The sequence below is a fragment of the Schistocerca nitens genome, chromosome 11, assembly GCF_023898315.1.
Source record: "Schistocerca nitens isolate TAMUIC-IGC-003100 chromosome 11, iqSchNite1.1, whole genome shotgun sequence".
Lineage (NCBI taxonomy): Eukaryota > Metazoa > Arthropoda > Insecta > Orthoptera > Acrididae > Schistocerca > Schistocerca nitens.
This window is the reverse complement of record NC_064624.1, coordinates 202,905,335-202,926,765: the sequence shown is the minus strand read 5'-3', so window position 1 is coordinate 202,926,765 and position 21,431 is coordinate 202,905,335. Positions and strand designations below refer to the sequence as shown.

The 21,431-nt window shown below is 44.7% G+C and overlaps 1 protein-coding gene across 2 annotated transcripts in view; it reads right to left on the bottom strand.

Moving 5' to 3' along the window:
* LOC126213136 (uncharacterized) overlaps window positions 1-21,044 on the bottom strand; it is a 109,083-nt gene extending 88,039 nt beyond the window's left edge. For both annotated transcript variants that reach the window (XM_049940755.1, XM_049940754.1), the window contains exons 1-2: window positions 20,797-21,044; window positions 2,233-2,397 (exon numbers count right to left, since the gene is read on the bottom strand). In XM_049940755.1, coding sequence (XP_049796712.1) covers window positions 2,233-2,396 — 164 coding nt within the window. In that variant the 5' untranslated portion in view covers window position 2,397; window positions 20,797-21,044. The remainder of the gene's footprint in view (window positions 1-2,232; window positions 2,398-20,796) is intronic.
* Window positions 21,045-21,431: the final 387 nt, after the last annotated feature.

Here is a 21,431-nt window from a genome sequence, read left to right as displayed (position 1 = left end):
CTAATCTATTGAGGTCAACCTCAAAACACCTAAGTTTAAACAGACAGTCCATACAAGGTGCAGAGTTTATAGCTCTACAAGGATAGTTTTTCGAAGATATGTCACCTTCCACAAATATGTAGATAAACAAAAATCAATGGTATAATGAAATAAACAATGAAACTATAATTACCACACACAAGCCTCTCCACCCCCCCCCCCCCCCCGCCCACACACACACACACACACACACACACACACACAAAACTAAAATATAACTGTCGAAATACATGGAACTATTTGGCAAAATGTTTACAGTACTACTTTCTTTAGTTATGGATGAACATTTTGACAGTGAATACGCACACCACTTATGTTGAAGGCAATCATGTACCAAAACCACTTGTGAATATCGATACATTCGATTCATATTATAAAAACGAATGTGTGTGTGTGTGTGTGTGTGTGTGTGTGTGTTTTCTACATCTCCTTCACAAAACCACTGGACCAATTTCATCCAAACTTTGTACAAATAACTCTCACAGTCTCACACCAATTGCTGTGGGGGTAAGAACAACCTTCCTATCATAGTCCAGAAGATATGACAAACAATAAGATGCAATTAAAACAGCCACATTATGTATGATATTTTAATTAATACTTCTTTGCTACCAAATCTACTTGCAATATCTTTCACTAGCAGTATCCACATATGCTGCTGAATGTATCTACACAAATATTATCATTATGCAGCACATAGTTAAAGATATATGATGTCATACACACTGAGATGGGTAAAAAAAGCCCCATCGTGCACTAAGTTTCAATGTGTTTATCGAACAGTGGAGGAAATGACAAACTGTTACAGACCGTAAGGATGACACGTTAAGCTGCAGACAGACATACATGGCCGGGCCACCTGTGAAAGCAGCCATGTCATATCAGCTCTGTTGCCATCACTGACAGCTTTTTACATTGATATGACTACCAACCACCTTTTCACCACAATGAATGGCCATTGCCAAACTGTGGCCAAGACCAAAATAGACCACCCCGTGTCACAACATGCAGCCGAGCATAACGTACTCTATTTCGACGGTCGCTTCATTACACGAGCCGTTCGGATCTTCCCATCCACCACTAGCTTTTCTGAAATGTGCAGATGAGCGTTATCGTTACGACACATTCTTTGCTCCCTTAATTAGTCTGACCTCAAACTACGCTAACGTACTGTCCCCACAACCTTTCACCCAACATTTTCCCCTGTCCTAACACCTCCTCCGCATTCACACCTCCCACACTCTCTGTGTGTCACCCTCCACCTGCTCACCTTTCCCCACTCCTCTCCTTTTTGCTCCCCCCCCCCCCCCCGGCCACCACCTATCTGCCGAACATCCTCCTGACAATGTGCCTGTCTGCATTCTAGCCCCTACACACTCTGGCAAACAGCTTTCTTCTGTCCCCTGAACCCACACACTACCCACACTACCAACCCTTCCACTACTCCCCCCCCCCCCCCGTCTTCCCCCTCTGGATGGCTACTTCCATTCCACATGAGAATTGCATTCTGGCCCAGGCTGCCAGAGTTGGTGGTCGTTTGTGTCTGTGAAGGTTGTTTGCTTGTGTGAACGAATGGTGTGTGTCGCTCTTTCTTTTTCTGATGACGGCTGTGGCTGAAAGCTAATGTGTAAGCATCTTAATTGTGCCTGCCTGCTATTTAACATGTCATCTTCACGGTAAGTAGCAATCTCTCTCTTCCTACACTATTGATACTCCAACCTGGGATTTCCATTGTTTAATATGTTTATCTTTACTACTGAGTCACTCCTGCAGTCTAGTCAACTTAAAGAAATACCAGACACCTGGCAACACTTTTGACGGCTTTCAACCGTGAAGCACAACGGTTGTAAGTGAAAACAGCTGTCATCTACAGAGCTATGTCTTTCAGACACCGCCATAAAGACGTTTACAAAAACACTTTGCAGATATTACACTAAAAGCACAGTTTTTTTTTTTTTTACCCTAATAGAAAATTGGCAGAAAGAATACCCATGCAATACTGGGTTTGTTAAGTAGTGTTAAAATAAATAGTAATCCTGACTTAAAAGTTCAATGGTCTTTAAATAATTATCCAACAGATACAACACACTACACGTGTACCCTAATACAAATTTACAAGACTTTAACAAGTCAGCCGACCGTGCACGCACCAGAGAAGCGTGTACGTACGAAACAATGCACTGCTCAACCTACCCTGGGCAGAGTTCCCTCTCCGGCCGGTCGTCGGGTCCTCGGTCCGGCAGCCCACCGAGACCCACTTCGTCATCATAAACCGGCAGTGCCACCGACGCGGGTGTCGCCGCTTCGTGGCTGCAGATCAGTGGTGCCGTCAGTGTGGCAGAGCCGATCGCCGCCATGCTGCAACACGGGCAGACTGACCTCAGTGCAAGATGCTATGACAAAATTCTGCCACAGAATAGATTAGACCCATCAGAAGAAAGTGACAGATAAACAGGAAGCAGTCACAGGGCTTAGAAAGATAAAAGAACAAAAAAAAAAAATCATACAACTTTTTGTACATACCATTAAAAAGCTGCTGGAGAAATTTATTTTGTAGAAACTAGTTTTATCAAAAAATTTTAGTAGTATATTTCCTCAAAGCTATGGAGCAAAGTGAAGTAGCTTTTATACGCAAGTTTTCTCGGTTATTCCTTAATAGTGTGCTTTCGGGTGCTCAGCAAAGCTGTTAATTCCACATTGTGCAGAATATTTTGGCAACTAAACTAGACCTAGGCAACAGAGAAACTGCGTTTTGTGGAATATCAGTGTGCACCCTGGAAACAAAATGAGCACCAATGGGTGTAGTGGGTGCTCGTAATACAGGGTGAGCGCAAAGTCGTGCCCTGATTATAACAATTTATTACAGAATTACCATTTGACATAATAATTTACATCTGATGGTGTTACATAGGTTAGTGTTACTAGTTTTTAAGACCACTTACGTCAGTAAACCTCAACATGTGCTCCCTCAGTAATTCGGAGAATGTCGAAGCGGTATTCCAGTTCCTGTCAGATGTTTCATAACATGTGTTCTGTCACAGTACCCACAACAGCTTGTATCCTAGCCTTCAGTTCGTCGACGTCAGCAACTGATGTGACGAAGACTCTGTCCTTGATATGGCCCCAGAAAAAAAGTCAACGGGCGTAACGTCTGGAGAGTGGGGTGGCCAGGGTGTTGAACCATTCCTTCCGATCCACCGATCCGGACATTGCTCCCCTCTCCAGATAATACACCCACTTCACTTTTTTTCTGGGGCTATATCAAGGACAGAGTTGAGATGTTTATATTTTCCCACCTCAGTGTTGCAAATGTTTTGACTTTTGAGTGAAATGCCCAGTCGATGTGCTATTGTTTTCACGTAAATTCTACCAACAGTGAGAGTTGTTTAGTTCTCGGGGTGTTGTAAAATTCCTGGATTCGTCTCGTCGCTGTGCAGCCTATGAAAAGGATTGCGGAAGACTCCCAAATAAATTCCAAAGTACAGTGCAGTTTTACTACTGATACATTTCCAGGACTCTGGTGTCCGAGCCCGGTGAACTGTACCGGTTACACCACATGTACCCAAAGTTAACATCGAACGACACAGAGTTCACAACAATCAACAAACGAGTGAGCCTACAATACATTTGCTCGCAACCCTAGTCAAAAAACGAGTGCCCCAAGGCGCCTGCGTGACCTCTATTTATACTTTTGTTAACAATTACCTACAATGAAAATTACAATTTTATGTAAAATCACAATTAAAAGTTAAACCGAATATGAGACACACATTGCTAAAAATTTACAATCTCAGTGCTGAACAAGGTGAACCTATTTTCAACTTAATTATGAGTTAATATAACATTTTCTGACTAATTATGTTACAGGTAACAATTACATTTCTAAATTTGTTTATAACAAATCAACTAGTGCCTGAATTTTAGTGCTAACATATATCGGAGATTCAATTAACGTGCTTTATTTATATGTTCTATTTAATTTGCTGTAGTGATTTTATAATGATAGGTTTACTGGTAAATCCTGACCATATGCTACATCTTTCGATTAGTTACAGTATTAATTTCACATTTATATTGTGTTTTTCACATAAGAACAACGATAATCAGCAAAGCATCACTTTCGAATTATATGTATACTGAAATAGTGGTTGTTTTTGTATGTAATTTGGCAACAGGGCAATTAGGACTGGTGTTTATCTTTAATGCTCTCCGAGGGGTTCTGATAGGGCAATGAGATACAGTAATATTTCAGAGTCTTCATCACACCAGTTGCTGACGACGACGAACTGAAGGGTAGGATACAAGCTGCTGTGGGTACTGTGACAGAACACATGTTACGAAACATCTGGCGGGAAGTGGAATACCGACTCGACATTCTCCGAGCTACCGAGGGAGCACATGTTGTGACTTACTAATGTAAGTGGTCTTTAAAAAAACAGGTAACACTAACCTATGTAACGGCATCAAATGTAACTTATTATGTCAAACAGTTATTCTGTTATAAATTTTTATAATCAGCACAAGACTTAGTGCCCAACCTGTATAGCTGCACAGTAAAAAGCAGTGTAACACCTACTATACTCCACAGCCCGATCCGAAGCCACACGGCGAGTACGCACGAGGGGACGGCTCGCAGAACCTGAAGGAGACTACGTCAGCTGTGAAAACATCGTGCAGAAAACGTCTCTCCTGTGCCAACCTCTTCATGTCTGAGTACTTACACACAATGCCCCACTCCAATTATTTGCTGGATGTATTCCAATTTCTGGATTCCACTACACATTTATGTTTTACAGCTCCTCTAATACCGTACAAGTTATTCCCAATATTTTCTATTCAACCTTTCTCATCCTCCTTTCCCACATCGGAGTATTCCTCACTTCTAGTCATACCAACACACTTAACTTCCATCTGCATACAGTAATACCACATACGAACACTTTGATTCTCTCCTGGCTTTTACACAGTGCACAATTCACTTCCACGTTCAAATTACAGCCTATGTGTCACGCTAGCAGACCTCAATTTGTTAGGAATGCCCTCTTTGCCTGTGCTATCTCTCTTCTATTTTCTTCTTACTGTGACATCTCTCGCGCATTATTTTACTTGCGAGATACCACCAATCTACCTAGTTGCTGCTTTTGTCTGATTAACACTCTGTTCATATTATCTGCTCGTCGGACGGTCCATTCCAAATGACAACAGCTTTGAGGCACAAGAAAAGCCAAAGCACTCAGTCTCACCGGGACACCTGTTCCTCCACAACACGTGCAGCGAACAGGTCCTCCCTTGCCGGCAGCTTGTGCTAGCGAGGGTGTGCCGGCCTCTGTGGCCAGACAGCAGGTGTTCCGAGACCCCGGGCTGCGGTGCCCGCATCGGACTCTCAATGAGCCGCTGCCAGAGCCCGCCAATCCCAGATTGGACGTCACTCGCCAGCAGACTTATCTTCCGGGACACTTGGTGACCGAAGACCCCGAAACCGGGGGCTTCGACTGTGTACAGAAACGGGCGAGTTACACTGAGAGACAATGATTTTCCCTGATTAGCAGTTGTTAATATAGAACTAATTACCCATTAATATGAAGTCCATTTATTTACATTGCAAACACTTGGAGGAATGCTGTCAAAAGAATTGTAATGGTGTCTTCTCGAATTGTTTTCTGATGGAGGTGTGAAAAAGGTGCAGTATATGAAGACAGCTACTGGTAACAATTTACCGACTTCCTAGATACACACCGGCAAGACAGACAGTGGTGGCAGTGGTCGAAGAACCTCAAGTTGGGAAAGGTGTCGGCACTTCCCGACCACTCGAATCGACAGCAATTTTACTAAAGGCGCATTCCAGCTGCCTCAGAGTGTAACGACAGGCAGAGGTAGGTGCGCGCGATCGCGCGCATGTGTGTAGTGGGCAGAGTGAGTCAATACTGGAGCTGGCAGCAGTCGGCAGTGTCGTCTGGGGTCAAACCCCGCCTGGTGACTCTAGAGCAGTGCACGGCACTGTCTGACCCCACTGGCTCAGGCCCGAGAGGACCTCAGTTCGACCCCCGGCCTATCCGGACGGCAGCCAGACCCACGGGCTCGCGGTCCCGTCGGGACAGTGGAGGAATGTCGACCGTTTCACACACGGCAGATGCCCGTGCCCAGCCTGGCCGGACAGCTATTTTTTATAGTGACAAAGCAGGTCTCGTTTCAGCTGTCACACACACACACACACACACACACACACACACACACACACACACACGGCCTGCCTAACTCCAGCAAAATGTGTGTAATGCCAGCGCCAGCCACTGACGCAATGCCAGGGTCGTGCTCACAGAGTCACCAGCAACTCACAATGTTGAGTCAGCATGTGCCACTAAGTGCCTGGATTTTGCCATCGGGCCTATGCTTGAGCCTGTGAGGTTGGTTGGTTCGTTGGTTTAAAGGTGGGAGAAGAAACCAAACTACGAGGTCATCAGTCCCTTGTTCCTAATAAAACAATACCACAAGTGTGAGAATAAAACAGACGAAATATATAAACACAAAACGGAAAGAAAGGAAAATCCAAAAGAACAAAGGGAAGGCAACGAACACTAAAAGGAACAAACAAGGACAAGGACAAGAAAACAACAGAGATGCTAGAAACAGAAGAGAGTAAAACATGAAAGCAAATTAAAGTAGCTGGCCAACCACGAGAACAAAAAGGGAAAGCCAGCCACTCTGCAACACATTAAAACCTAAACCCTAAAAGCTCTAGGGTGGAGGACACAGAGGGACAAAGGACATGCACTAAAACCTACATAGAAGTATAAAACCCACTCTCACAGATAAAATATAAAACTAAAGCTGCTGTGGAGGCATTGTTGCCCAACACCGAAGGCATGCAGCTGGGAAAATTAAAAAGCTTGCTGCAGAGTGGCTAAAAGTGGGCAGTCCAGCAAGAGGTGGACGACTGTCATTTGGGAGCCACAGCGACACCGAGGTGGGTCCTCACAATGGAGCAGGTAACCTCGCATTAGCCACGTATGGTCAATGCGGAGCCGGCAGAGGACAACTGATTCCCTGCGAGAGGCCTGCACGGAAGATTTCCACACATTTGTAGTTTCCTTAATGACACACAGCTTGTTGTGCATGCTGTGATGCCATTCCATCTACCCAAGTAAAAAAACGCTGCGGTGTAAGACAGAACACAGGTCAACTTCGGAGATGCCTATCTCCAGAAGCGGTTTCCGCGTCGCCTGTTTGGCCAGCCTGTCGGCAAGTTCGTTGTCGGGGATTCCGACGTGTCCTGGGGTCCACACAAACACCACGGAATGGCTGCATTGTTACAGGGTATAGATGGACTCTTGAAAGGACACTACCAGAGGGTGGCGAGGGTAGCACTGGTCGATAGCTTGTAGGCTGCTCAATGAGTCAGTACACAGGAGAAATGACTTGCCACAACACGAGTCGATGTACTCAAGAGCAAGAGATATGGCCGCCAGCTCTGCAGTGAAAACACTGCAGCCATCGAGCAAGGAGTGCTGCTCAATATGTCCTCCGTGAACATGTGCGAAGCCTACGTGACCGTCAGCCATAGAACCGTCAGTGCAAACCTCTTCAGAGCCCCAGAACACGTCAAGAATCGAGAGGAAGTGACAGCGGAGAGCGGCGGGGTTAACGGAGCCCTTAGGGCATTGCAAAAGGTTCAGACAAAGCTGCGTCCGAAGTGTACACCGTGGAGGCGTACGTGAACGGACTGCAAGTAGAGGTGGTAAAGGGAAGGACTCCAGTTCAGAGAGAAGGGACTGCACGCGAACCGCAATCATCAGCCCCGATCTGGGCCGCAGATGTGGGAGATGGACTACTGTGGGCAGGAGAAGGAGACTTTAATTCGGATGCTCAGGGGAACTATGAATGTGTGCTGCGTAACTGGCAAGCAGTTGCGCATGTCTCATCTGCAGCGGAGGTACACCAGCCTCCACGATTACGCTGGTCACCGGACTCATCATAACAGTTCCTGTCACTAATCGAACCCCACAGTGGTGCACAGGGTCGTGTAAATGCAATTCTGAAGGCACTGCCGAGCCATATACCACACTCACAGTCAATTCGGGATTGGACAAGGGTTCTGTAGAGCTGCAGCAGCGTGCAGTGATCTGCACCCCAATTGGTGTTGCTCACGGAACAGAGGGCATTGAGGTGCTGTAGCATTTCTGATAAGCCAACGAAGATGAGGGAGCCAAGTCAATCGAGCATCGAAAACCAGTCCTAGGAAATGATATGTCTCCACTACAGTGCGTGGATTGTCATTAAGGTAAAGTGCACGTTCCGAATGAATGGTATGACGCCGACAAAAGTGCATGACACACGACTTTGCAGCTGAAAACTGGAAGCCGTGGGCTAGAGCCCATGACTGCGCCTTGTGGATGGCTCCCCAGAGGCACCGCTCAACAACAACAGTACTGGAGCAGTAGTACGAAATGCAGAAGTCGTCTGTATACAGAGAAGGTGAGACGGAGGGCCTGACAGCTGCTGCTAGACCATTAATTGCCACTAAAAATAGAGACACACTAAATACACAGACCTGCGGGACTCCATTCTCCTGGATACGGACTGAACTATGGGAGGCACCAACTTGGACACGGAAAGTACGGAGCAACAGGAAATTCTGGATAAAGATCAGGAGTGAGCCTGTGAGACCCCACTCGTATAATGTGACACGTATATGATGTCGCCAGGTCATGTTGTATGCTTTTCGTAAACCAAAAAAGATGGCAACCAGGTGTTGGCGTCTAGAAAAGGCTGTCAGATGGCAGACTCGAGGGAAACAAGATAATCAGTGGCAGAGCAACCCTGGTGGAAGCTGCCCTGACATGGAGCCAGTAGCCCATGTGTCTCCAGGATCCAAACCAACCGCCAACAGTTTCAGCAGCTTACAAAGAATTATGGTGAGACAGATGGGTTGATAGCTACCCACACAAAGTGGGTTTTTACCAGGTTTGAGCACCAGAATGAAGGTGCTTTCCCACCACTCCGATGGAAAGACGCCATTGCACCAGATCAGGTTTAAGATGACGAGGAGATGTCGCTTGTAGTCAGATGAGAGATGTTTAATCGTCTGACTGTGGATCCGATCAGGTCCAGCAGCTGTGTCAGGGCAATGTGCAAGGGCACAGGAGTTCCCAGTCTGTAAATGGGGCATGTAGTAAATGAGAGGACTTTCCCTTATAGCTGCCATTTGAGAGTGCAAAAGGCTGGGGGCTATTTCTCCGATGCAGACGCTCGAGCAAAGTGCTCGGCAACGGGCTCGGAAATCATGTTTGCGATGATCGAGATGTATCTCTCCCAACACTCCTGCTTCAGTCGTTTGATAAGTTGGCGAATGCACTCACCAACACTCCTTAATTGCTTCAGCGACATCCGGCAGCCACCAAGAGACTGCCATAGCTGGGGGCACCCTACAGAGCAAGGGATTGTGTTTTCCGCTGCAGAAACAATTGTGGTAGTCACCTAATGAACCATAACATCAATGTTACCGAGTGGAGGAGATTCAACGGTGACAGTAGAGGTGGAAGTTTCTCAGTCAGCCTTGTTTAGAGCCCATCTGGGTAGGCGCCCATGGACCTGACGCTGAGGCAGTGACAGGAAGACTACAAGCGACATCTCCTCGTCATCTTCAACCTGATCTGGTGCGATGGCGTCTTTCCATCGGAGTGGTGGGAAAGCACCTTCATTCTGGTGCTCAAACCTGGTAAAAAACCCGCTTTGTGTGGGTAGCTATCAACCCATCAGTCTCACCATAATTCTTTGTACACCAGCTTATCAGAGTTACATAAATAGGGCTTATTCTCTCTGCTGTTTTCTCCTTACAACCTACTCCATTTAATGTGCTACCTGAAACTAACCTACGGATGCTAGTGTGGGCTTGCCTATTCTTCCATGCCTCATTACCTTATTTTTTCTCCCACCCAGAAGCTCCCTCCCTCCCTTTAATCTATCTTCTCCTCCTCGTTGCACACACCCACACCCACACAACTTGACAGAGGCATTCCACACAAAGTGGACCTTTGGTTCCCAACTGACAATCTCCAGCCACGATGAAATTTTGCACAATGTCCTTTACGGAAGTGGCCACTACCACACAGGTCGTCATGTGCTCTCCAGTGGATAGATGGGAGAAGTCCTGGGCTGCAAGTTGATAAATCAAGGGCCAAGTGACTACCATGAGCCACACTGAAATGTGTGCCAGACCCAGTATTTAAGAGGCAGAGGTCGAACTGAGTAAAGTTCAGAGATATCTGCCTCAGCCAGTAAGCAAGGTGCCACCCCACAAGGGGTTATGGGTGTTAAAATCTCTCAAAAGTGGGAAAGGTTTAGGGAGTTGATCAATCAGTGCAGCTAACACATTCAGGGATATTGTACCATCTGGAGGAAGATATAAATTGCAGACAGTTATTTCCTGCGTCATCCTTATTCTGACAGCCACAGCTTCAAGAGGGTTTGAAGGGGCACAGTGTCACTACAGACTGAGTTTAGGACAAACACAAACTCCACCTGACACTCGATTATAGTTGCTACAGTTCCTGTAATATCCCTTATAGCCGCAGAGGGCAGGGGTCCACATTGCCGGGAACCAGGCAGGTGTAAGGCTTAACAATTGCTGTAGCTAAGCCAGGCGGTGGAAAAAACTGCCGCAATTCGAATGGAGGACGTCATTGTGAGACTGGGAGTCGTGAAACATTCAATGAGGCAGTTTATACCTCAGGGTGCTGCCACCAACTTTTTGCCTAAGCAGTCTATATCCGTTGTGTCCGAGGGTCTGGTAAGCTCCAGGTCCTCAGAGGACGCCAGAATCTCCACCCCACTCTCAGACGCAGAGCTTGTAGGTAGCGGTAGTGTGGGTGCCACCACAAGTTCCTTGTCCTTCGGGGTTTCTTTTTCGATTTCTTGCACTGTTCCTTGGGTTTCCCTGGCTGGGAGGACTGCACTGAATTAGTCTCCGGGACTCAGGATGAGCGTGAAGCACTACAACCAGCTGCTTTCGGGCTCTTCAGCCGCTGGCGGGTGTCATCTTTCCCACTAGCAGAAACCTGCGAAGGGAGTGACCCATGGGACCCCTTCGTAGCAAGAGAAGCCGAAGAAGACTTATGGTTATCTGGCTTAGAAGTGGAGATGGGCGTCCCTGATGGTTTCGGGGTGGGGGGGGGGCGTGTTTGGTCCCAAAATAGGTGGTGCAGGAGCAACAGGGAGGGAACTGCCCCCACCATCAAGGGGGCAGGTGTAGTCTTCCAGCTCTGAGAGGTGACTGGGGTAGGCACAGTTAATGGTGCCAGAATTGTTGTAGCGGCGACGTAAGATGATGTCATACGTACGGGATGCAGGCATTCAAATTTTCTCTTAGCCTCAATGTAGGTCAGTCGGTCCAAGGAGAATACTGTAGTATGGCGAGCAAGGCGAATGGTGCTCTCCGCAGATGACACAGATGGGAGGTGGGGCATATGGAGTATTGGGATGTGATGAGCATCCACAATCTCGACATGCGATGCTGGAAGTACAGCGGGAAGACATATGGCCTAACTTCCAGCACTTAAAGCACTGCATCGGTGGAGGGATATAGGGCTTTACATCACACCGGTAGACCATCCCCTTCACTTTCTCGGGCAATCACCCTCGAAGGCCAAGATGAAGGTATCAGTGGCAACCTGATTATCCCTCAGACCCTGGTGGACACACCGGATGAAATGTACACCTCGCCGCTCTAAACTAGCACGCAGCTCGTTGTCAGACTGCAAAAGAATGTCCCTGTGAAATAGGATACCCTGGACCATATTTGAGCTCTTATAGGGCGTGATGCTTGTCACAAGCGAATTACTCCCGTGACTGCAGAGGATGCTGTTCTGATCAAGATTGACCAAGATCTCATTTTGGACAAGCCCACCACCTCCCCAAACTTGTTCTCTAAATTATCAACAAAAAACTAAAGCTTCATTGTCACGAAAGATTCCCCATCAGCTCTCGAACATACAAGGTACCGGGACGATTAAGATAAGCTGCCATCTTTAGCCTGACGTTCCTCCCATGGTGTAGCCAGGGAGGGGAATGCTTTGGGGTCATACTTCTGCGCACCGAATTGAGCTCGTGAACATTTACGGATTGCTGGTGTTTCACCACCAGCAAGAGATGATGGACTACGCTGCATCGCGTGTCATCTGGCCTGATGCCACCCACTCCGACCACGGGCCCTCCCCACAGGTACCACCCAGTCTCAGCAAGGGCCACCTGGCAGGATGGCCATTGCCGGGAGTCCCAATGCCCCAGGGGGATAGGCATCTACCCCTTGGCATATGTGGGGAGTTAATGGTGCAGACATCAGCAGAGCAATCCCTGTGTGGTGTCAGAGGGCTACAACCAACAGGGTACACGGCAGCCCCACCACAACAGACTGGTTACTGTGCTGGATATGAGGTGCAAAGAAGCCCATGGTCATCATCAATGCAGAAATCGACACTGCAAACTGCATGTTGGGTAACGCACCCAGGAAGGTGTCCTCACCCAAGAGATGGAGAATGGGGAGGACTGAAATGGGACGATGAGAAAGTGGGCTAAAGATCTCAATGCACAATGGACACGATGCGCCATGTAAGGTGCCCTTCCCCAATTGGCTCACTCTTCAGGAAAATTTTGAAGAATGGAGGTCAAACCCTACAGGGGACCATCACAAAGGCGAAAATGTGTGAAACTCCTTTTAGTCACCTCTTACAACAGGCAGAAATACCTTGGGCCTATTCTAATACCAGGACCCGCAGGGGAGACTGGATTGAGGACTCTTTGGTACGGAGGACGCAGCATGTTATCCTGGATGGAGAGAGTCAAAATCAGATGTAGAAGTAACGTCAGGTGTGTCTCAGGAAAGTGTGTTGGGATCCTTGCTCTTCATATTGTACACTGAAGAGCCAAAGAAACTGCTAAAAACAGCCTGATATGGTGTAGCCCCCACCCCCGCCCCCGAGCGTGCAAGATAATCTACTAAGTAGTGCTGGAAGGAACTGACACCGTGAATCCTGCCAGGGCTGTCCATAAATCTGTAAGCATACGAGTGGGCGGAGATCTCTTCTGAGCAGCATGTTAAAGGGATCCCAGATACGCTCAATAACGTTCATGTCTGAGGAGTTTGGTGCCCAGTGAAAGTGTTTAAGATCAGAAGCGTGTTCCTGGAGCCACTATGTAGCAATTCTGATCATGTGGGGTGTTGCATTGTCCTGCTGGAATTGCCCAAGTCATCGGAATGCACAATGGACACAAATGGATGCAACTGATCAGATAGGATGCTTATGTATGCGTCACCTATCAGAGTAATATCTCGACGTATCAGGGGTCCCATATCATTCCAACTGCACATGCCCCCCACAATTACAGAGCCTCCACCAGTTTGAACAGTCCCCTGCTAACATACAGCGTCCATGGATTCATTAGGTACAAGTGTACATGTCCATCTGCTCGATACAATCTGAAGCGAGACTCGTCTACCAGGCAACATGCTTCCAATCATCGACAGTCCGATGTCGGTGTTGATGGGCCCAGGCAAGGCGTGAAGCTTTGCGTAGTTCAGTCATTAAACGTACATGAGTGGGCCTTCAACTCCAAAAGCCCATATCGATGATATTTCATTGAATGGTTCACACGCTGACACTAGCTGATGGCCCAACATTGAAATCAGCAATTTGTGAAAGGGTTGCACTTATGTCACATTGAACGATTACTTATGTCACATTGAACGATTCTCTTGAGTCATCATTAGTCCCGTTCTTGCAGGATCTTTTTCTAGCCTTCAAACTCACGTAGATCTTGATAACCTGCCACTGAATCAGCAGTAACCGATCTAATAAATGTGCTACACACTTGTTGCCTTATATAGGCATTGCCGACCCCAGTGCCATATTCTGCCTGTTTACATATCTCTGTATTTGAATACGCATGCCTATACCAGTTTCTTTGGCACTTCTGTGTATATTAATAGTAACCTCAAACTTTCTGCGGATGATTTAGCATCTAAATTGAAGTACTATCCAAAACAAGCTGCACAAATATTCAGTCAGATGTTGATAGGATTTAAAAGTGGTGCAGAGGTTGGTAATTTTTTAAATGTTCAGAAATGTAAAACTGTGCACTTCACAAAATGAAAAACCTTAGTATCCTATGACTATAACATACACGAGTCACTGTTGGATTCTGCCAATGCAAACAAATATCTGGTGTAAGACTTTGTAGGCATATGGAAAGGAACGATCACATACACGCAGTTGTGGATAAAGTAGGTGGTAGACTTCTGTTCACTGGTAGAATACTGGACAAGTGCAATCTACCAAGCAAATTGCTCGCAGATCACTCGTGCTGCCAATTCTAGAATATTGCTCGAGTGTGTGGGACATGTGTCAAAGAGGACTAACAGGGAATATTGAATGTATACTGAGAAGGGCAGCACGAATGGTCACAGGTCTGTTTGATCCACAGCAGTGTGTCAGATACTGAAGAAAATGAACTGGAACTCTTTCTAAGATATATATAAACTAACCTGACAAAGTCTATTAACAAAGTTTCAAGAAGCGGCTTTAAATGATGACTCTAGTAATATACTACAAGCCCCTACGTATCGCTATCATAGGGAGCATGGGGGGCAAAATCTGAATAATTACAACACGCACAGAGGCAGTCGAACACCCGTTCCTCCCACGCTCCATGTCCACGGAATGGGAAGAAGCCGTAATAACTGGTATAGTGGGACGTACCCTCTGCCATGCATTTCCCGGTATTTGGCAGAGCATAGATGCAGAAAATGGAGACTCTAGAGACTACAATTAAACGAAAATTCTATCCAGAAGGAAATGTAAAATATGTCTTCTTGTAGCTTTCGCTTACTAGCTTGACGATAAAAATAAAATAGGGATTTTAATAATTTTTGTTGGTGTATTAGATGTAATGCGTTACTGTATATACAGAATGAAGTATGGAAAAATTAAATTAGCTCTTTCACAAAAGCGATATATGTAATACAATATCTAACCTTGTTGCTAAGCCACCCAACCAGCTAGCCGAATATAATCCAATTGTTATATTAGAAAGACAAATGCTCCACTTAAAAGATTTAGCAACACCCCGTGCATCCGCTTACTTATAATTTGCGTAAATACTAGTGTACGGAACACACCATCACAGTGCCTAATACGGTACAGGGAAATAATTATCATCGAAACCAGCTTCCAGTCATCTCAGAACAGATAAATGGAAGTCGTGCACAGTTTTTAAGATGATGGTATACCATTCTTCCCATAAAAAGTTGTAAGTGAAGTTAACGATGATGGAGATGGATAGCAACTGTGCACCCTACTCTCCAAAGTAGACGACAAAGGCTCAGTAATGTTGAGACCTGGTGACTGTTGTAACCAGGGGAGATACAACAATCCATCCTCTTACTCACAAAACAAGACCTGGACAATGCAATCTGCATGAACAGCGGCCGTGACACCTCGGAATGCACCAGCACCACTGAGGAACAAGTATCCGTGGGATGAACCCAACCAGCCGAACTGGTCACACAATCCCTGGCAGTGGTATGACCACACAGACTAAGCACGGGGCCCACGGAATACCATTATATCGCATGCCAAATCATCACAGACCCCCTACTGTGCCTCATTCTTGGCCCGTAAACTCTGCCAAAAGCCGAAAACAATGTGAAACGAGACCCGTCCAGACAAATGACAGTCTTCCGTAGCTCCAGCAGTCTAGGTTTTATGGCTTTGGTACCGTGTTTTCCAGCTATGAACATTTGCACCAATGATGAGTGGTTTCGGAATTCCTGCTTACGGAGCTTCCTTCGTGCTGTATTAGTGCTGACAGTTCACAAGAGCAACATTCAGTTCTTGAGTGACTTTTATAGCTATCCTATTTTTTGTAACAATCGTCTTTCAGCAACCGTAACAATCCTATGACGGCGACTGCAGTCTCGACCACACCTAGACGCACTTTTGTCCCCATTGTGACTTAGTGGACGATTTTTGGACTTTCTCTCGTAAGTGGTATAAATCTTCAATGCAGTGTCTCTTACAGCATCAAATACTTTTGCTACCTTCATTATTGAAGCAACCACAACAGACGGGTCAACAATTTGCCCACATTCAAATTCACTTAGCTCTGACATAATGCACTCACAATTACACAGCTCACTGTTCTGACCACAAATTACACTTGCAGCCTACTGAGAATATTGTGCCCGGGTGCCATTCGTGGTCAAATACACCAGCACCACCCGCAGGCTCGGCTAGCGCCTGCACTTATCTCTAAACATGCACTTCTCACGTCGTTTCCGTACTTTCGTCCGAGCCCTGAACGTGCGCCACAGTATTTTGTACTTTTCGGCAGCTGAAGCTGGTGACAGGTGGAAACATTTTATGTGGTTCCAAAGCAATCCCACTTCTACAGATTCCTCCAGTCCCAGACACGGGGTACATTATACTGTGTGTACATTAATGGGTGATCCACTGGAAATGTGTTCAGAGAGCAAGAAAACAGCAAATAGGACATCTGAGGAAACCTGTAGGGACTCCAATCCCAAATTCACTAACAAGAGTTGCCTGCAACAGTAGAATTACTACTATCTGTGGTAGCAACAGTTATTACCGTTACTAGTAAAAGCAGCAGAACAACAATCACAATCAACAGAAGCATTGTATCCCCCCCCCCCCCCAAGGAGCTTGAAGGAAACACCAAGGTAAGCAACTCAACAAACTGTGTCAGCTGCAAGTCATTTTAAAATGCAATCTTAGGGAGGTTTCTGTGTTATTAATGAGCACAGGCAACAAGAGAGGCAGATTTGTGGGGCCAACTGAAGCGTCCAATTCCACACATCAGCTTTGACCCGTGACGAAAGGCTGTTGTGGTGTGTGACATCACGAGGGCACGGAGTTTAGTTTGTGAGAGTGGCGTCTTTGTAGGTGTCATTTTGATGTGATCGGTGGTGCTGGTAGTGTGTTTGTGTGCTGTGTGTTAGGTGATGTTTTTGGTTTAGTTTCCATGTGTGTGGTGTGTTTATAGGTGGCGTATTGTTGCGGTCGGTGGTTCTCTCCGGTGGTGTGTTTATGGTTAGCTGTTATGTGGCGTATGAGGTACATTTGTGTGGTAGCATTGCACGTGTGTGGTATCTGTGGTGGCTGTGCTATCAGCTGAATATTTTTCAGTGAGTTAACGATTTTGGGTTTGTTATTGTAGTTTTTTTTTCGTGTTCGTTGTGTGCGAATTTTGGTAGATTGCTTTGTTTATGTCTTAGGTAAGTATAGATATGACTGACAAGGTCAACAGTTTTCAGTTGTCGGCAATGATGGGGGACAGTGCGTTGTCTCTAATAAAATTTCTTCAGCTATTTGGCCTGTTGGCCGAAGTCCTGAAGTGTTTAGTGCGTTGTGAAGAAATTAGGCTTACTAAGTTCCGGTGTGTCGGATCAGGGACAACTTCTCTCTCTCTTTCTTTTTAAGTGTGGTGTCGGTGAAAGTTTTGAGACTTATAGTGTGGTATTGGTAGTTGCTGTTGACCGATATAGGTCAAGGGAAGTGTTCGATTCCAGTGAATATTGTTTTTAGTTGATTTTGGGAAGGTTGTGATCGTTTTATTTTATAATTTTTGTATTTTGGTTTAGTGGCGTGTGTTTATTTTTAGTTTGTCCCCAGCGAAAAGCCCCCAATTTCCCCCACTTGTCCCGTTAGTTTCATTACATTTTTGGAGGAATACGTGTTTGATCGTTTTTTGCATTTGGTGCCATGTTTACGTAATGACGTCATAGTCACAATATGGGAGTAGTTGTGAATGGTCATTTCCGCCATATTTGTGACGTCATAGGTCAAAGCAGACGGGTAGAATCGGACGTTTCCGTTAACTCTATTTGTGCAACAAAAATACCAGACTGACATGATAAGTAGCTTTTCGAGGGTTGGTTGGGGCTAAACAGGAGGTCATCGATCCCATCAGATCAGGGAAGGTTGGGGAAGGAAGTTGGCAATGCACTGTCAAAGATACCATCCCTACATTTGCCTCGAGCAATTTAGGAAACCCACAGAAAACGCCGGACGCAGGTCTGAACTGTCAGCCTCCCGAAAGCGAGTCCAGTGTGCTAACCACTGTGCCACCTCATTCGGTCTTTTGCATGGAAACTTACAAATCTGGAGAGGAATGCATTTATGTTAGGAGTGGTGTTAAGGCTAAACAGGCAAAACTTTATAAGGAACAGGCTGCAGAAAAAGATTTTCAATATTGTTTATGTGAATTGACATCCATGTAGATGAATTTTACAGCCACTGACAAACATGTAGGGACCTACAGAGAAGAGCTGTTAATAAGGTCTTTGAATAGCATGCTGAAAAGGAAGCGTTGGGACCGAAGAAACTGCTGATGCAGCAAGAAATGTGAAGCTTTTTCGCTAACTATAAATATTGCTATGACATAGCACTGCAAAAATAAATAAATAAAAAATAAAATAAAAATCATCAATGCCAGTGAGAAGTCTAACACATGATTAACACAAGGAATTAAGAAATCAGCTGTCACCGTTAAAAACCTAAACAGACATCGCAAAATCAAAACAATAAATCTGTATTTCAGGAAATGCAGAAGGGTCTTTAGGTATGTTTTGAAGGCAGCAAGAAGGCAGCAAGAAGGCCAAGCAATGATTCATATAACAAAAGGGAAAGTAATAAGGTAAAAGTTTTGGAAGGTAACAAACAATAGCACAGGAAAATGCAAAATTGAATACTTTAATACCAAAATTAAAAGTGAGAGTAGAGTGGTAGTCAATATATTTAACAAGCACTGTACAAACATGGCACCAAAACTAATTAAAAATACATGCAATTCAAATAACAAAAATATAAGAATACCAATTTGTGGAAAGAATATTTCTGTAATCAGTAACAGAATCTGAGGTGAGAAATGCTATTAATTACAAAATGAAGTGTGTAACGGTATTAATTTAAGTCAAGACAAGGTAATCAAACTAGCTGCACCAGTATAGATTCACAGATAACTGGCATTATTAATACAACTTGCAGGATGGGGGGTGTTTCCATCAAAATAATAAAGATACTCTACAAATTGACAGGTATTTCTAAAATAACTGGAAGAGTAATTTATGAAAGGATAACTGATTTCCTGAATAAAACAATAAAACACTTACTAATGCTCAAAAGGAGTTAAGGAACAACAGAAATAAGAGTCTTTCAATTAATAAAAAATGGTCCTTAATGCCTTGGATATTAACTAATTAAGCTGTGGAATATTCAAAGATTTGTCCAAACCATCTGATCTAATAAGCCATGACTCACTGTGTATGAAACTAGACTGTTATAGGGCCCGGGAGCTGCCTTCAAATGGTTCAATTCCTAACTGCCTGCTGGACAACAGAATACAAACATGTCATGAAGGCAAGGAATATCTCTCAAAGTACAAAAAATATTAGGCCTAGCTATGGAAAGCCACAGAGCTCCGTGTTAGGTGATCTGTTGTTCCTTATTTGTCAACTGATTTTATAACAGCTGATACAGTGATGTTTACTGATAACAAGCATAAGGATGCACTGGGGATGATCTACAGCATATTGTCTGAGAAAGACAATAAATGATGTACGAAAATGGTTACATGGTTTACTGATTACGCTCTTGTCACGAATAAGGAAAAATGGTATGGATCAATTTCAGTAACTGACTATCAGAAGAAAAGGTAAGCAGCACAAGAATTAGGTTAGGGAACTATGATACTGCAGAAGCTCCATACACAAAATTTCTAGGCATGGATGGCTGCTTACTGGAGTGGAAAATGCATCTAGAAGTTTTGAATAAAAAAATTAAATAAATGATGTGCGTTAAGAAAACTTTGGGGCTGTTGCGGCATTGAATTATTGTTACATGCCTTTTGTACTTATATGAACAGCTTGATTAGATGTGGTGTGATTTTCTAGGGAAATCTAGATATGACACAAACTTTTTAATCTAAAACACGAGCTATCAGAATAATGATAGGGCTTCGCTGTAATGAACGATAAAGGGAAATATTTAAAGAACTCCAAATGACACTTCCCGTCTTATACGTTTACGAACATTGGCGCTTTCTGATTAAGTTATGTTGAAAGGTGATAATATGGCTGCGAGTTGGCAAAGCCAACGAATGTGGAAGGCAAATAAAGGCTGTGGTAACGAACTGACCGGTAGCGAAGTGTTATGTTTACGTCCGCGCCATATTGAAAAAGACATTGGGGATCCAATACATAACTTTTACCCCGTGTCACATTTTCAATTAGGTGTTCAAAAATTAGAAAAATTATTAATCTAACGACGGCAAAGGAATGAATCCCCTGACCGCATACATAATCCCACGACACTTGTTTGATTCATCTAAAATAATAAACAAACGCTAATGGTGGGGTGTTAAGACTGGTTTATAACCTGGATAATTTCTTCAAATTGGATACAGTTCTTTGGTTTAAAAGTTAAAAGGGGCTATATTAAATTCGCCACTACAGTAATGAGTACCCCAAATCATAAGTTCCTTTCTAACCACAGTTTTATAGCACAAGTCCCGGTTGCATGATAACCGCTATCTCCATCTCGGCTCTAAATTCAACTATTTACTTACATTGTTCCCGGTTGAATTAAAACTACGCTGAAAATACGCGGTTCATGGAACGGAAGCTGCCTCATACTCTTTCTCATATGTATTCGAAGATTATGGCTAAAAAGATAGGATTGAACTCACCGTGCGCTAAGTAAACAGCCTGCGACATGAACTCGAAAGATGCATTGTTGACTTCATGTTATCTTCATACATAATTTCTAGTCACCGTATACATAATTTCGAAGAAACCGGCACCTTTTTCCAAGCGTCGTTCAACACATTCTTTTGTTATCACACGAGGGCTTATCACACGAAAAGTCAGCGATATAGCTTTTTTTCTACAACAAGCGCCGCCCAACAGCGCCACCGACACCTACCAACAGCATGTACTCGCGTCGACGTCAAGTGGTTAGTCCAGAGCAACGAGGTTAAAACACCTTGGCCCAAAGTATCTAGTATCTACGCACCGCGTAAACACTTTGGTTTACGCCATAGAGTAAATATAAATGGAGTGAGCATTGCGTTCTGCGCATGTTAACATTAAACCAGGATTGTCACGTGTAATCGGGACTTCGCTGTGCGTTTGTGCTTTCCGCAGAGTTTGAAGTTTATAATATGAAGAGTTTTTGTTGTGTTTTCACCTTTTGTTGATAGTGTAATTGCTAAGGTGAATTACTGTTGTTGCTACGGATGCTAAGAAAAATATGTGAAAGGTGGGATAGTAACTTTCCATGGGTACTATGTTTAAAAATTCCGAGACGCATTATAATTAAGGC